Here is a 16,966-nt window from a genome sequence, read left to right as displayed (position 1 = left end):
TTTGCAGAACTAGACATATTGTTGGATCATATTTTGCCTTCTAAGTTTTTAAGAAATCCATGAACCAGGGCTGGAAATGTAGCTCAGTGGTAAAGGACTTGCATACCATATGGGAAGCCCAGGGTTCAATTCCCAACACCACAAAACAGAAAAAGAAATCCACGAACTAACATGTAAATGAAATCTAACCCAGGTGCTCTTTTATACAAGAAGTTATAAATGCTTTTTTTCTTTTGTAATACTTCTGATGCAGTTTATATTTCTATTCTAATTCATCACAAGCAGTAATTAATATATTATAATTTATCAGTTTCAAACCAATGAAGACATTGCTATAGGTATAAAATCTGGAAAAGAAAAATAAATTATCTACATTCATTAATATTTTAGGTTTGGTAGCTTTTATATTTTAATGTATTAGTTTACAGTTAAGCGTCAACTTAAATTGTATTTTTAAGAGTAAATACTTTTCTTACTTTGGTCAGATGTATGACTATATTGATTTTCAGTGAATAATGATTTTGTTATATAAATTTCCAGCCTAGAAAGCTTTATAAAGTTTATTTCATATCTTTATTATACATTTACAAAATCTGGCTTGACTTTTTTTTTTTTTTACTATTTTGCTTTTTAGTTGTAGTTGGACAAATATCTTTATTTTATTTATTTATTTATTTTTTATATGATGCTGAGGATCAAACCCAGGGCCTTGCACATGCTAGGCAAGAATCACTCTACCATTGAGTCACAACCCCAATCCCTGGCTTGACTTTTTAAAATGCTGGGTTTCCTGTTTAAGTAATCTATATATGTAAATTGCATAATAAATATGGCCCAAAACCTTCAAATATTTTAAGTTCTGTTGTACCAATAAAACATATAAAAATGCACTAATGGCAAATTTACAAGTTTTCTATTCATGCCTTCAACCTTCCCCCTTTTTCAGGATTGAAGAAAGGGAGAGAAAGAAAAGTGTTTAATGAATCACACTATAATAAAAATCAGGTAATCATTCCTAGGTGGTTTCCAATTAAATCTACATTCCAGTTCCTCTGGCTGTCTGGGTGTTAGATGACTAGCTCCTCCATCTTCAGGTTCTTAAATATACCTCACGTAACTAGAGATGCATAAATCAAAGCCTAAAATGTTTTTTTAAAATATTTATTTTTCAGTTATAGGTGGACACAATATCTTTATTTTATTTTTATGTGGTGCTGAGGATAGAATCCGGTGCCTCACGCATGGTAGGCTAGCGCTCTACCTCTGAGCCACAACCCCAGCCTGCTAAAATGTTTTTAAAACATAAAATTCTTCAATTATATTTTTTCCTAAAAATGGTTGCCTGGTGATGGGGAGGACAGAAGACATTACAAAGAGGCAAAAGGGGGTAATAGATAATTATTTTCATTAAGAGTTGATATCTTCATCAATGTATACCTATATCAAAACTTACCAAGTATACACTTTATGTGCAGTTTGTTATATTAATTTTACCTCAATAAAGCTGTTAAAATACTAACGCAGAGTTAACATCAAACTTTAAGTTTTTGAGCTGAGGCTGTAGCTCAGTGGCAGAGTGCTTGCCTAGCATGTGTGAGACACTGGATTTGATCCTCAGAAACACACAAAAATAAATAAATAAAATAAAGGTAAAAAAATAACAAACACTTTTTTAAAATTTAAATTCTTTTATAGAGCTGAAACTAGTCAAATGTTTCTATGCAAAATTTTTAAATCATTATCTTTAAATATCCTGGAGAAAAGAAATATAAAGTCACCAAGATCACAGCAAACTTTTAGATTAAAAATGCTCTGAAAGCTTCTCACTGATCCTGTGTAATTTACTGAATGGTTTCTCTTATGTAATAAATTTCATGAGTGTATAGTATGTACAGTTATATTAACTTCAGTGAATGTTTTATAATATGGCTGTTATGCTACAAAATCACAAATTACATTGTCATACTAAAACTACTTTTTATGTTAATTAAGTAAATAGAAATAAACTCTGCAAACCATTTTTTTGTTGTTATTACAAAAATTAGACACTAAATACCAAAATTAGACAAACATCTGATTAATTTATTCTTTCCCTAGGCTACTGAACAAAACTCTTATCCATTTTCCAGAAAGATGTAAACAAAGCAGGAACTCCTTAACCTCCTATCCCCACTCCCTATCCACCCACAAAATACATATATCACATACATAATGCATTTCTATCTATATTTTCAGCCATTTTTTTCTCACTTGGCCTCCTAACAATGGGAAAGATAATTTTTCTTTGTATCCACAAATTTAATAAATATTCTATTAAGTATTTGGGAGTTGAGAGTTGAGACGTAATTTTGAATGGAAAGAAAAATTATCAATAGGTATTATCAATAATAGGTACTATTTGTAAAACTTATTGGTATTAATTTTAAAACAGCTGTACTTTAATGGATTTCTTTTGAAGATTCATCTTAATTTTTTATAATAAAGATGTAAAGTAACCTTACATCAAAATCAAAGAACATATACTAAACAGATATAAGTTGTCCTATAGAAAAAAAATTTTACTTTTGTGTTGAAAATTAACATTCTCCTAAAAGCAGAAGAAACTTAGGGGCTGGGGTTACAGCTCAGTGGTAACCAAAAGGCTTGCCTTGCAGTGTGAAGCAATGGGTTCGAGAACCACATAAAAGAATAAATAAATAAAATAAAGTTATAAAAAAATAGAAACTTAGTAAATAAAGAATCAAGTGATACCAACAATTAAGTGCATGCTTACTTTCAGTTATTGCTTGAATTAGAATTTATGACTGCACTGAGTGAGATTATGTGGAAAGTCAAAAGTTGACATATATCAACTATTCATCATATAAGAAATATTGTCCTACTTTCTTAAATTTCAATTACGCATGTCTTTTTTCCTTGATTTTTAGGTGTCTCAACTGTAAGATACCATGAAATAGATTACAAATACCATGTTAAACGTAAGATATACGGGCTGGGGATATAGTTCAGTTAATAGAGTGCTTGCCTCACATGCATTAGGTCTTGGGTTCAATCCCCAGCACCAAAAAAAAAAGTTAAGATGTATACCAACCACAAAAACAACTAAAATAAGAAAAAACTGGTGTCTAGAATTAGGGAAACACAATATTATTGAAATATAATTTACATGCCATAGAATTCACCCATTTAGTATATGATTTAATGGCTTTCAGTATAGCACAATCGTGCAACTATAAGCACCATCAATTTTAGAACATTATTATCAATTCCAAGAGAAGTCTCCAAACGCTACAGCAGTTATTTCCTCTCTCTCCAGTTCCCCCCAATCACGCAGCTGTGCTCTGAGCTCTAGACAGCCACTAATTTGATTTCTGTCTTTATGAATTTGCTTATTTTGGACACTTCATATAAATGGGTTCACACAATATGTATGTGGCTGATATCTTTTACTTAGCCATGTTTTTGAGGTTCATACATGCCATAAGCTTCATGGATATATCAATGTTTCATTCTTTTTTTGTGGAAGAATAATACTCCATTGTGTAGATACGCCACATTTTGTTAATTCATTCATTATCTTAGGGACATAAGGGTTGTTTCTTTCTCTCTTTTTTTGGCTATTATGAATAATGTTGCTATGAACATTTGTGTTGAAGTTTTTGTGTGGACATGTGTTTTCAATTCTCGTGGGTATATACCTAAGAATGGAAATGCTGGTTCATATGGTAACTTTTATGTTTAACATTTTGAGGAACTGCTAAGCTGTTTCCCAAAGCAGCTGCATCATTTTGCACTCCCACAAAGCAATACATGAGAGTCCCAATTTTTCCACATTCTTGTCAACACTTGTAATTTTATATGCCTTTTTATTACAGACACTTTACGTATTGCATCTGTAATATTTTATAGATTACTATAAAAAGAGGAATTAACCCTCTATCAGCTAGATATTTATGTTGTAATATCTCTCAAATACAAATGATAGCTTTGTACTACTCTTCCAATGTGTGCGGCCTCCCTCCTAATGAGCTAAAAACTTTCAATATACCTAGGATGGGTTTGGTGGTATGATCTGGGGTATCAGAACAACGTATCATTTGTGTAGACCTATGTAACAGAGCCAGGAATGCCCACATCATTAGTACTGTTATTCTACAAACCAAAACATGAAAAACACTCAGTTTTAAGGGCTTAGTATCTTTTTTTTCTTTATAGCCCTGGTTCTAAAGCAATCATTCCCATTTTTCCATTCATCTTTTTCATAACATCCATTCCAAGTACTTATATAAGTGTACACTGGAGGGCTTTTCTTGCCAGTCATTATCATTTTCTTTGCCCTAACTGAAAAACTGGTCAATTTTTTTTTTTTTTTTTTGAGGGGTGGGTATGAATTTTTTTTTTTACAAAGATGAAACCTTATAGTTGGAAAATGATGCTCCAAAATACTGAGCTATCACTTGATAATAATTAATTCCCATTAATCTACTACTTTCAGGAATATTTTTTAAATAATATTTTATATTGACAGATATTATATAATATTCCACTTACTTTCAGGCTTTGCATCTGCTGCAGCATGGCGCATACTTTTCAGCTGGTTTTGTACTCTTTGCAATCTCTGCACTGCATGAAATAGCTTTAAAATACAATTAGATTTATGACTTGCTTAATGTATTAAAAACTTATCACTCATATAGGCAAACAATAGGAAATACACATAATTCTTTCTTTTTTAAAATGGATTTTAGTTGTAGATGGACACAACATCTTTATTTTATTTATTTATTCTTATGTGGTACTGAGGATTCAACTCAGTGCCTCATGCATGCTAAGCGAGTACTCCACCACTGAGCCTCAGCCCCAGCCTCTACATATACTTCTTATAATATAAAAGGAACAAATATTAAGAGCTAAGAAAATTGCTGTTAAATAAAAAATGTAACTGGTTCTCTCAATTCCTTTTCATGTAAATTTTTTTTTTTTTTTTTTAATCTTTCAGGGCTGGGGTTGTGGCTCAGTGGTAGAGCACGCACCTTGCACATGTGAGGCACTGGGTTAGATCCTCAGCACAACATAAAAATAAATAAAAGTATTGTGTCCATCTACAACCAAAAATATATGTAAAAAAAAAAAATCTTCCAGAAAAATTTTCTGTAGGGCTGGAGTTGTGGCTCAGAGGTAGAGCACTTGCCTAGCGTGAGGCACTGGGTTCAATCCTCAGCAACACATAAAATAAAAAATAAAGATATTGTGCCCACCTGTAACTAAAAAATAAATATTAAAATTTTTTTCTTTAGTTATTTGTTGAATTTGGGGATTAAGGAAAAATATTTGTTAAGAAATAAATGCATCAGGCTTTTCTCATTATAGCAGGTTTTCTTAATCCTAAGAAATGCTAACAATTGCTATCTCAGAATCAAAAACTAATGCTAAATAACCATTCAAGGCTTAGAAAATGCAGATTACTGATGCAGAGAAAGTACTATGCTGCCAAATCAAGCTCCAATACAGCTAAATATCTAAACTTCCAATGTAGTCAAAAATAAAATTGATTTGAATATATATTTTTTAAATGTATATTTATTTTAGATTGAAATGTACCTTTATTTTATTTATTTATATGTGGTGCTGAGACTCGAACCCAGGTAAGCACTCTACCACTGAGCCACAACCCCAGCTCCTGTAATATATATATATATATATATATATATATATATATATATATATAATTTTTAAAAAATCTTTGTTCTATTTATTTATTTTTATGTGGTGCTGAGGATTGAACCCAGTGTCTCATACTTGCTAGGCAAGTGCTGTACCACTATAATATATTTTTATATTAGCCCCTATAATATATTTTTAATGTACAAGTCTACTCAGATTTCAAGATAGATTTTTAATAAATAAAAGTAATACTTTCTGGCCAGATTATTTTTTTCTTGTGATTTTGAACCTGTTCATGATTCACTTATTTGCCACTAGAGTAAAATGTAGATCAGTGGAACAAAAAGGATGTTCCTATAGTCCCAGAATCTAAAGACATCCTTTAGAAATTCTATAAATTTCATGAGCAGTTAATCTTACTGCTTAACATTATAATAAATCTGTAATACTGGAACATGAGCTAAGAATCAACCAAAAAAATATAGATACAAAGTACAGCACCCAAAAGGAGGTATTGTTGTTGCTGTTGGTGCCACAAAATACAATTCTAAAATTCTTTGCTCTTTACATTTGAATTACCAGAAGGAGCAATTTCTTTCATCCTGAGAATACAAACTTTTCGTGGATACCTGATTCTTTTGTTCCTGTTTCTGTTGTGCAAGAAATTCTTCTCTCTCTTTTTCAACTCGAAGTTGCCTTGCTATTTTAAGCATCCGTTGATGATTCTGAACTGTCTCCACCTACAGTAAGGGAATAAGTAGTACATGTTACTGTCAGGTTTGAGAAATAAATTAGCATGTCACGTGACACAGACATCCACTTATCATTTCCTTTTGGTAAACAGTACTCCCTAGAGATGTCAGCAAAGCTCTAGACTCCAGGTCCTTAAAAGTTTTGGGCTACTGCCTACGGAGATTCCCTTTCCCTCAATGTCGTTTGAGTTCATCCTCAGATGTACAACCATGCCTGGCTTAATCTTTATTTGCATTCCTAAATCTTTGCCAGTCCTTAGGACTTCGGGCCAAATTCTACAGTGCTAATTCTTTCCTTACCCTTTTCTTCAAACGTTCAACTCTCTTAATGAGCTGATCCTTTTCTTCTTCCATTGCACTAATATCCTAAAAAGTAGTAAAGAGGACATTAAAAACTTAGAAATGAGATAAGATTTTTATACGATTATGCATCGACCATTTTCATCATTTAGAACCAGAGCAGTAAGGAACAAAAATTCTCTTTTGGACAAAGGGCATTTCTATTTTTCCCTCGGGTTCTTTATGAAGGGTAATTTTTTTGGCAACTTGGTTTTCATCTAGAAAAGCAACTAAAGCAGGTTAAAACGCAGCAAGGTGAAGCTGCCAACTGACACATCTGTGTTCTGATTCCAAATATGGGCACATGATTTTTTAAAGATTCTCTATAATGGAAAGTGTGCAGGTCTAAATACATGAACAACAGCTGCTGACATCCCATCTGCTCTGTTAAATGCCAAACCATGTATTCTGCCAATTTTCCATCAAAATTATTTTTAAGGCTATGGTGATTTTAAGACATAAATTATATCTGTTTTTGCCAACTAACCAATTCTCTCCCTAAAAATAAATCACCTCTCTCTGATTATTAAACTTTTTAAAATATTACATTAAAAATCCAAAATTAAAGAGAAAGAAATGTGGGAATGGACAATACATTCCAAGTAAGAATAAAATCAAGATATTTAAAAATAAGTAAGTAATAAATAAATTACCTTCCTTTTAACCAGTTCCATAATATTTTTCAATGAAAACAAAAATCCTTCCTAAACCTGAAAAAACTAATACAATAATACCAAAGGTAAAATATACATATTAGTCAGTATTGGCAAAATTTGAGAAAATGGGCACTCTCACTCACTACTGGTGGCAGTATATAAAAAATAATATAAGATAAAATAAATGTGCATCCCTTCTAGCTCAATAATGCTACATTTGGGGAATCTATCCTAATAAAATATTCATGAAAAGCCACAGAGTTTTTTTTCACAGACTTTTTAAAAAGGATTCTTACTAACTATATCTAAAATTTGAAAAAAATCTAAATGTCTGAGAATTATTAAATAAACTACATTATATAATGAAAATTATTAAATATTATGTAGAAGAATGTTTAATGGCATGAGAAAAAGTCATGATATGACATTACTTGAAAGAAGTAAATTATAAATTGTATGTATGTACAGTATAATATCAAGGAAAAGATTTAAATATATTTATCAAAATGTCAACAGTGGTTATCTCTAGAACATGGGATTATGAGTGAATTATTTTCTATTTCTATTTCTTATTTAATCACATTTTCTAAACTTACTACAAAGAATATATTCAAGAATACTTTGGTAATAATGAGTGAAATTAAAATATAAACTCCAGGTTCTTTTAACATTTTGGTTTATTCATAGGACATAATGAAGAACAGGAGAGGAATATCAATCATCTTCCATGCTACTTTAAGTAAGTACTTATTGGTCTTTTCTCCCTTACTACATCTGAGTTCATCTTCATTCCTAATATTCAATAAACTCCTATTGAGAACCTACCCTGTGCCAAGCACTGTGATGGAGACTAGGAATATAGGGGCAAATAAGATATACAGTACTTACCGTCATAGCCCTTAAAGGTAATTGGAAGACAGACATTAAAGTAATTAATAAGTGTAATGAGTGCTATAAAAAAAATAATAGAGGTAACTAATCTATTTAATGAATTAGAGAAGGCTTCCCTGAGGAAGCAACTTCTAATGTGTCTAAATTAGAATATAAAAATGGCATTGAAAACTCAGGAATTCTAAAAGCACAAAATCCATACAAGTCAGTATGGTAATAGTTTGAGGAAAGAACTTAAAATGCTTGGTGAAAATATAAAAATATTTTCTAGGGAACATTAATAACATGCATCAAAAGTTGTCAAATTTTTCATGTGATTTAACAAACAATTCCATTTCTAGAATTTATTCTAAGGAAATAATCATAGACATGCCAAAAACATTATGTGGAAAATAATCATAGCATTATCTATAAGAGCAAAAATTGAAAACAAAAAACTAAAAATAGTTAAGTTACCCACATTTGGGAATATAGGTTGATCATGAAAAATCATTTTTTTTAGAAAAACAACAAAGGGACTGTATCCACAATGTAATAATTAAAAGGCAAGATATAAATAAGTATGTATCATGTGATCCCCAATACATACAAGATGATTTTTTTCCTTTTTTTGTTTTTCTGTATATTTTCTACCACATAAAGACTCAACAATCTTTTAAAACCCCTTCTAGTGATTTACCCAGTACATAGAACTTGCTGTAAATTTACCCTGGCCATTTGCTGTCATTAGTCTCCATAAAATCTTAAAACTCATACTGAATTAACGACAAATGAAAATGCAAAATCCAATATTATCCAAATCCAAAAAATTATGTTTTTTTCCTTTACCTTTCTGATTTCTGCTGTAGAAAATCCAGATGTTTTCAGCTGCTCACATTCTTTATGCAAAGTTTTAAAGGCTTCCATCAACTCTTCATACTAAAAGAAGAATGTCATTAAATCATAAATTCTATAATAGGATTACTTTTTTACCTTTTTTTTTTTTTTTTTTAATGGCGCCAGAGACTGAACCTAGGGGCACTCAACCACTGAGCAACATCCCTTTTCTTTCTTTCTTTTTAAATTTAGAAATGGGATATAAGTTGCTTATGGCCTCATTTAGTTGCTGAGGCTGGCTTTGAACTCAAACCTCCTGCCTCAGCCTTCCAAACTGCTGGGATTATAGGCATTACACCAAGCCAGTAGGGATTTCTTAATCAAGCGTTTAAACTTGTAGTGATTATTAAACCATTGTAACAACAGCATTAAAAACACATTCTCAAACATTTATACAGGACACAGAAAAGTACATCTGTACAATGTGGCCAATAAATACCTCTCTAGCTTCATCTCTGGTTACTTTCCCACCTCATACTTTATACTCTACCTATGATAATCTTTTTTCAGCCCCTGGAACATTACATGATCTTATCTCCAGCTTACACACCCTCTCGCTCTGAGAAACTCTATGTCCTCATCCCTAAGTTGAATAACTCTGATTCATCCTACAGGTCTCAGCATAAATATCGTAATTCTCAGAACAGCCTTCTTTAGCCCTGTACCTATCCTATCAGAGTAGATAGCATATAAAGTTATAACAGACAAGTTACTTGTTTGTCTTCTTCCATTAGACAGTGAGAATCAGGAAGACAAGAATCATATCCATTGTGTACACCTTTGTACTCCTGGGACTTACCACAGTGCATAATTCATACAGGTGTTTAATAAATAGTCAAATGAAAAAAATCACAACTTTATCCAATTTTTTTTGAACAATAATACTTTGGGACCAGGTGTGGTGGCACATGCCTATAATTCCAGCTATTCAAGAGGCTGAGATAGGAGGATGGCAAGTTCAAGCCAGGATTGGCAACTTAGCAAGACTGTCTCAAAAATAAAAAGGGCTGGGAATATAGCTCAGTGATAGAGCACCTGTGGGGTCAATCCCCAGTAGCACAAAGAAAGAAAGAAAAAAAAGAATAGGACTTTGGAAGGTCCAGGTGTGCAATCAGTGGTAGAGCACTTTGCCTAGAATGTACAAGACCCTGGGTTGAAATCCCCAAAACCAAAAAAAAAAAAAAAATAGTAGTAGTGAATAGTAGTTTTTAAATGATAATTTCCTGGACAATGTCAGAAAATTAATAATATTTTTCTTGACTGTTCATATCCTATATATCTACAAATTATTTGTTCTAAAACTCTTCATTCAGAAAGAAAGTATGCATTTTTTTAGTCTTTGCTAAATGACCAGTTAAATGTATAAGTTATTTTATATATAAACAAATATGTCCTCATTGCCATTCTTTCATTAATTAGCTGGGCAAATTTAGTAAAAACTATGAATAAAATTCCTCTAAGGAAATTAGTTCTTATCAAATTTATTAATGGGGGAATGGAAGGGAGAAGAAAATATTTCATATTTATACTTCTCTTTTTCCTCTATATTACATGGAATCTTCAAAAAGTAGAGAAGGGGTGGTGTCTCATTCTGCTGAGCATCTACTATGACATCTGATATTATCTGCATAACTATTGTCTTAAGAGATCAATACTGACTCTATTTTGAGTGACTACCATGTCTACCCAAAAAAATGAAACATGGATGAAAAAGAAAAACACTCAGTTGATTGTTTTGATTCAATCCAAATGTTGAGCAACATATACAAGCCACTACACAGAATCCTGGGGGAAAACAAAGATGGATAATACATGATACCTGTCTCACCAGACCTCACAATCTACTGGGACAGACAGGCTGCCAAACTACTCATAACAAACTGGCACAAGTCAGTCCAAACGAGTGCTTTGCTATAAAAGTTCAAAACACTAAATGGAGACCTTTTTTTTTTTTTTTTTTAATCAAACTCCTTTTGATTAAAAGATTGGTTTCTTTCTGCAGTCTTTGACCAGCAATGTGCTCTGGGTTCTCAGGACCAGGAACCAGACCAGCCAGAATCCTCAGTAATCAAGAGCTTTAAGAGCATAGGCCAGAACCCAGTGTTACTACAAAACTCTGTGAGAAAAATGCACTGAAACTTCAAACTCCCAGCCTATCTTTACATCTTTTGAGGCTGCAGTGTGGCTTCTTTACCTACTTCCTTGCAGGGGCTCAGCAGTTCCAAAAAGCCTAGGATAAGGTCGATTTACACCATTTATCCTGATGCAATTATTATGATAGCCTGTTTCTATCAAATTTGGATGACAAATTGTACAGTTACCTTACTGATGAACAAAGCTCTCTGCAATTTCAAGCCCAGGATCCTGTCTACTTACAACTACTAAGTAATATTGTGTAGACATGGCAGATTCTGAAATCTTAATTTCAGGGTTTTTACTTCCTATCCATATACTCCTTTTATTACTAAAAAGGTATTTGTGTACAAAAGTCATTATTTTAAGATGTGACTGCAGCTGACTTTAGCTGATATTGTTCTACCTTTGTGCCACCTGGAAATACAGAGACAACAATTAAAAAGAAATTAACGTGTATTTGAATATGCACATCTTGAAATCCATTACAGATAGTTTCAAAATACCAAATTCATGTAATACATACCTGTTTATTGGTGTCAGCCACAGTTTCATCCTGAAGAAACTCATTTGGTACCTCAAGTTTTATTAAAAAACGAGCTAAATATGCTCTTTTCTTCAGTTCACTAGTTCTCTGGAGAAGCCAGTGGAGCACTGGGTAAATTACAGGTTTACTTCCAATCACTAAACCCTGACGGAAGGTACTCCTAAGAAAGATGCACACACAAATGCTTATCAGTGAAACTGGAAGAGTCAGTTTTTGCTCAAAATCTGATTTACAACATCCTGGTTGTTTTCTACAACTACTTTAAAAAGATAAACCCAAGGCTATTCTAAAGTTAATCTTATATTCAGAAATTTGAGCCCCCAATATATCACCAAAGTATCCAAGGAAGTTATGTTGAAACTATTCATACGCATAGTCAGACTTCATTGACTGGGCAGTGTTTGTTTTTTATCTAGGATGACAGATAATGATAAAATGGTATAATGGATTTACCTGACATTTTTTTTGTTTTGTTTTTTAGAGAGAGATTTTTTTTTTTTTTTTTTTTTTTGTAGATGGACACAACACAATGCCTTTATTTTTACGTGGTGCTGAGAATCGAACGGGTCTGCCCGTGCTAGGGGAGTGCTCTACCGCTGAGCCACAATCCCAGCCTCTACCTGACTTTTTTTGGTTAGAGCAAAGAACTGACCCACTTAAGACTTTTGCATGACAAAGTGGTATTAGAAGGTTTAAGACTATTTTAAAATTCAGTGATATCCTCAGGCCATTGAATCAGGGAGATCAAGTATTGTCTAAAATGACTGATTGTGACACCTGAAAGTCAGACGTTAAACCATGATTTTAAGAAAGCAATATATAATTGGGTGCAGTGGTGCCCACCTATAATCCCAATGACTCTGAAAGCTGAAGCAGGAGAATCACAAGTTCAAGACCAGTCCTGGCAACTTAGTGATAGCCTGTCTCAAAATTTAAAAAGTAAATGAATAAAAAGGGCTGGGAGCAATGAAAGAAGCAATATGTGAGGCTGGACACAGTGGCACATGCCAGTAATCCCAGCTGTAAGTTCAGGGTCAGCCTGGTTAATGGAGCAAGACCCTGTCTCAAGATAAAATAAAAAGGGATGAGGGTCTGGGGTTGTTGTAGCTAAGTGGTAGAACACTTGCCTAGCAAATGTGAAGCACTGGGTTCAATTTTCAGTACCACATAAAAATAAATATATAATAAAGGTATTGTGTCCATCTACAACTAAAAATATTAAAAAAAAAAAAAGGGGGGGGGGATAGGGATGTAGCTCAGTGGCAGAGAGCTTGCCTGGCATGTGTGAGGCCCTTGATTCAACCCCTAGCACCACTAAAAAAGAAAAGAAAAGGAATACTTGAGCAGATTCTTACATGTCTGTGGCATTTCCCGGAGGTTTGTATTTAAGGATACCAAGAAGGCTCAACATCCGTTTGGCTGTCTGCTCTGGCATCTCCTCTCTGATATCAACAACTTGCTAACAAATAAAGAAATTAAAAAATATGTCATTGTTACACATTTAACAAAGAACAATATTTAAACTTACTGACAAAATTGTTTTGCTAGAGTATAACAGGCACACTAGTCTCTTCACAAAACAGTATGGGAGCCCCCAGATTCAAATGAAAGCACACACAGTCAGATCAGGATCCATATTAGGAACATTAAGCTTAAAAAAAAAAAAAAAGTCTCCAGTGGAAAAGACCAGTGTATGAGAGACATGAGCTAACTTGCAATACAATAAAACCTTTTGTAAAAGTGTTTTCATTCCAGGGCCAAATCTATTTATGTCTAGAACAGAGAAACAATTTCTAAATAAGGTACAAGTGAATCATTTAAAATTTGAGTTGGTAGAGAAACCTTAAAGATCATTTATTATTACTTTATAGGCATGGAAAATAAGACCCAGAGAGGTTAAGTAATTTGTCCAAGACTCACAGCTATTTAGTGGCAGAAACTGACTGTCTTGCCAACCTTTCCATTATAGAGAAAGAGAAAACTCTTACCTTTGGGTCAATCTCAGCCAGAACATCATTGAGAACTTGTAAAAGTTGCATAGGTTCCAGGGAATCAAATGTGATTAAATTATAGTTCTTCTTAAAAGGCTCCTTATTGAGATTGTCCACAATGAATTTGATTTGATCACTCATAATTGTGTCTTATAACATTAAACTAAAGAGTAAAAAATAGAGGAAACAATGTCTCAATATTGTCAGCAAAAGTTCTGGGGGAAAATCAGAATTAAGTCCATACAAAGTAGACATAAAAGGTATAATTCTGCAGGGCATGTAAAACACTATAAATTCAGGGCTATTTTATTGAAAGAAATTGGAGTATGAAGGCTTTATTAAAAAAGCTGCAGTATATACTATTTTTAACATCAAATGTTTTGGCATATGCCTCAGATATGATAATAATCACCAGAATTAACATGGACAAATGACTAATAAATCCTACCTACATTCATCTCCTACACAGCTCTACAACTTCCACTGAGGGGTTAGCATTTGGTTACAGACAGTCTTCTAATTATTATTTTTTTATTATTAGCAGTTCACATTTTTAAAATAGGGAGATTTTTACACTGAAGTCTAGATGTCCAATTTCTCTTGAAAATCAGATCTGACTTGCCTGGACCTACATTCATGCTTAGCTCTGACCAATTGAAGCTGGTCGAGGGTTCAATCCGCGTACTGGCCACCAAATGCCGCAGTCTGGCTGGGCACAATTCAGGAGCCACTTGTCAAAAGAAACGAACTTTATTTTTAGAACCACACACGCCAAACAAAACTGCTCCTCAGGAAAAACCCTCAGAGCCCAACTGCCACCACCGGCTTCCCACAAGCCTCTCTCACAACCACAAGCCTCTCCACCTCCCCCAATCCTCCTGCTCTTGAGGCCAGTTGGCTGGGTTGCATGGGCGGAGCCAAAAAAGTGGAGTGAGGGCGTAGCCTCAGCATGCACTCTTTAGTGTCAGTATCCACCAAAAACTCTTCACCGGTTTCTGTTATCAGTTTAGCCTGGTAGGCATCAACTCTGCCACCCTGAGTAATTCAAGCCTTCATTTTCTTTTGCTTTCGATGAGGAAAGTCACTAGTCTCCCCTTCTTTCCATTACAAATCATTTGTAGGCTTCTCACATACAAAATAAAAGTCCAACTTCTTGGTCTTCAAGACTTCTAAAACCAAGCTCTACTTAACTTTTCCAACTTCATTTCCAAATTGTTAACTTTCACCCTTTCAAACTTCAGCCCCTTGAAATAGTCATTGCTCCTTATATAGTTTTTCTACTTCTCTATCTTCAGTTAATGTATTCTTTACCTAGAATGCTCCCCCCTTTTCCCCACATCCTGGGTTGCAAATCTCAACCATCTTTCAAGCACTGCCCATGAAATTCAAGTTCAACTTTCTCAAGTTATCTTAGATTCTGCAGCAGAACAAACAGTGCCTGTTGCCAAGCAGACCACACTTCCCTGGCACTTCACTCTCTGGGTAACCTTTTATCTTGTACTAGTTTCTATGTATACATTTTTCCTTTCTGTAAAACTGTAAATTCCATGAGGGTGGTGTTTCTGTCCAATTCCTCTTGTGAACACTCGCTGTATCTAAAACTGACTTCCTTCCACTAGACTGAATGAACTTGTTCACAGGCCTAAGGTCAGGAAAAAAATGGAAGACTAAGTCTAAAATAAATCAGGCTAGTGGTAAAAATGATCACAACTTTGCAAAATATTGAATATTTGATTTCTTAATTGCTGAAACAACTTTACCAAGGTAAGTTGCTTTAACTTAGCAATTACAAAATGAACTGCTAAAAAGAACAAGTTACTTCAGTGCTCCTTATATGTAAAAACCATGAAATGGAAAGATGCCATTTTACTCAAGACATAAGCACGTTGTTCTGAAATGGATTTAATTGGGGGTGTGGAGCTGGATATTCAAAATACATCAACAGGTAAAGATATTACCAACTATAGTTAAAACTAAAAATTAGAGTAATAACAATAAGCCAAAAGAGGACAGATAGGACCTACGTGTCTTATAAATTTGAGATTTCCTTTAAGCTATAAAAGGGAAAAAAAGGGAGCGCATATATATATTTTAATATCTACATTGGAGGCGCACTTTTTCCACGGTTCAAAGTACATTAAGTAAAATTCCACGTCGAAATCTTCACGCGGGCATAATTTTTAATGACTTGAAAATTATCGACATGGCTAGTCTTTGTTTCCTCTTTCAACAACCAAATAAATACTCTGGGTAAACGAGCCAGACGTTCCCGGGTTTCCCCCACCCTCGTCACCCACCCGCTCGCTCGCGGGGGGCAAAGGCGCAGCATCCAGGCAGGCAGCCTGCGCCCGGCGGGCTCTGCGCTCCAAAATGAGCAAACGCAATTACTGCGGCTCCTCCAGGCCGAGTGGCCGCACGGTTCACGAGCGTCACCCACGCGGGCACCGAGGGCCGTGCGGAGAATGAAAACCAGGGCGTGCGTCTCATCGGGCGCAGCGCCCGCCCGGACAGACCCGGCTGACCCGCCGCCTCGAGGAGCTCCAGAAACGGCGTCCCCGGCGCCGCGGGCAGCGGAGAGGGGACCGAGAACCCGCGCCCGGCCAGGCCCTGCGCGGGACTGCCGAGGGCGCCCCCGAGATTCGCCTGCGGGGCAGCGGCCTGCATCCCCGCGAGGCCCAGCGGGGCCCGACCCGCGACTGCGGACTGAACCGCTGCGACCCCCGGCGAGAGGCGGCGCCGGGCCCAGAAGGGAGCGGGAGTTCTCTCCCGTTTCAGGGTTCGGGGGAGCTTCCGACCGCGAGTTGGCGAGGTTACCTCAAATTCTCCTCAAGAAACCACTTCCCCACCCCCCTAAGAGGCACCAGGGCTCCAGCGAGTTCCTAGAGACGAGCTCCTTGGCAACTGTTGCTAGGCCGTGACGGACGTCACTTCCGGCGGCTGGGGCGGGGGAGGCGCGCGCTGGGGGCGGGGCTCGACTGGGAAAGGATGGACAAGTGTCCGGCCCACGTGCAAAGTGGGTTCGCCGCGTTTGAGCCACTGCAGGGAAGAGAGAGCGTTTGGGGTGCTTAGCCTAGTTAGAAATCCTGCAGTAACCTTCCCGAACGTCCTGCAGTGCAC

The 16,966-nt window shown here is 35.3% G+C and overlaps 1 protein-coding gene across 2 annotated transcripts in view; it reads right to left on the bottom strand.

Moving 5' to 3' along the window:
- The window catches only part of Ift81 (intraflagellar transport 81), a 69,040-nt gene extending 52,288 nt beyond the window's left edge, over window positions 1–16,752 (bottom strand). Inside the window, exons 1-8 of one of the 2 annotated variants that reach the window (XM_071609088.1) lie at window positions 16,664–16,752; window positions 13,847–14,012; window positions 13,214–13,317; window positions 11,838–12,018; window positions 9,131–9,220; window positions 6,717–6,782; window positions 6,294–6,404; window positions 4,552–4,636 (exon numbers count right to left, since the gene is read on the bottom strand). In XM_071609088.1, the coding sequence (XP_071465189.1) occupies window positions 4,552–4,636; window positions 6,294–6,404; window positions 6,717–6,782; window positions 9,131–9,220; window positions 11,838–12,018; window positions 13,214–13,317; window positions 13,847–13,990 (781 nt within the window). In that variant the 5' untranslated portion in view covers window positions 13,991–14,012; window positions 16,664–16,752. The remainder of the gene's footprint in view (window positions 1–4,551; window positions 4,637–6,293; window positions 6,405–6,716; window positions 6,783–9,130; window positions 9,221–11,837; window positions 12,019–13,213; window positions 13,318–13,846; window positions 14,013–16,663) is intronic. The other variant, XM_071609093.1, reaches the window with a different exon arrangement.
- Window positions 16,753–16,966: the final 214 nt, after the last annotated feature.

This window comes from Marmota flaviventris, chromosome 1 (genome assembly GCF_047511675.1).
Source record: "Marmota flaviventris isolate mMarFla1 chromosome 1, mMarFla1.hap1, whole genome shotgun sequence".
In the NCBI taxonomy this organism is placed as follows: Eukaryota; Metazoa; Chordata; class Mammalia; order Rodentia; family Sciuridae; genus Marmota; species Marmota flaviventris.
The sequence above is the reverse complement of the archived record's forward strand: the minus strand, read 5'-3'. Positions and strand labels throughout refer to the sequence as shown.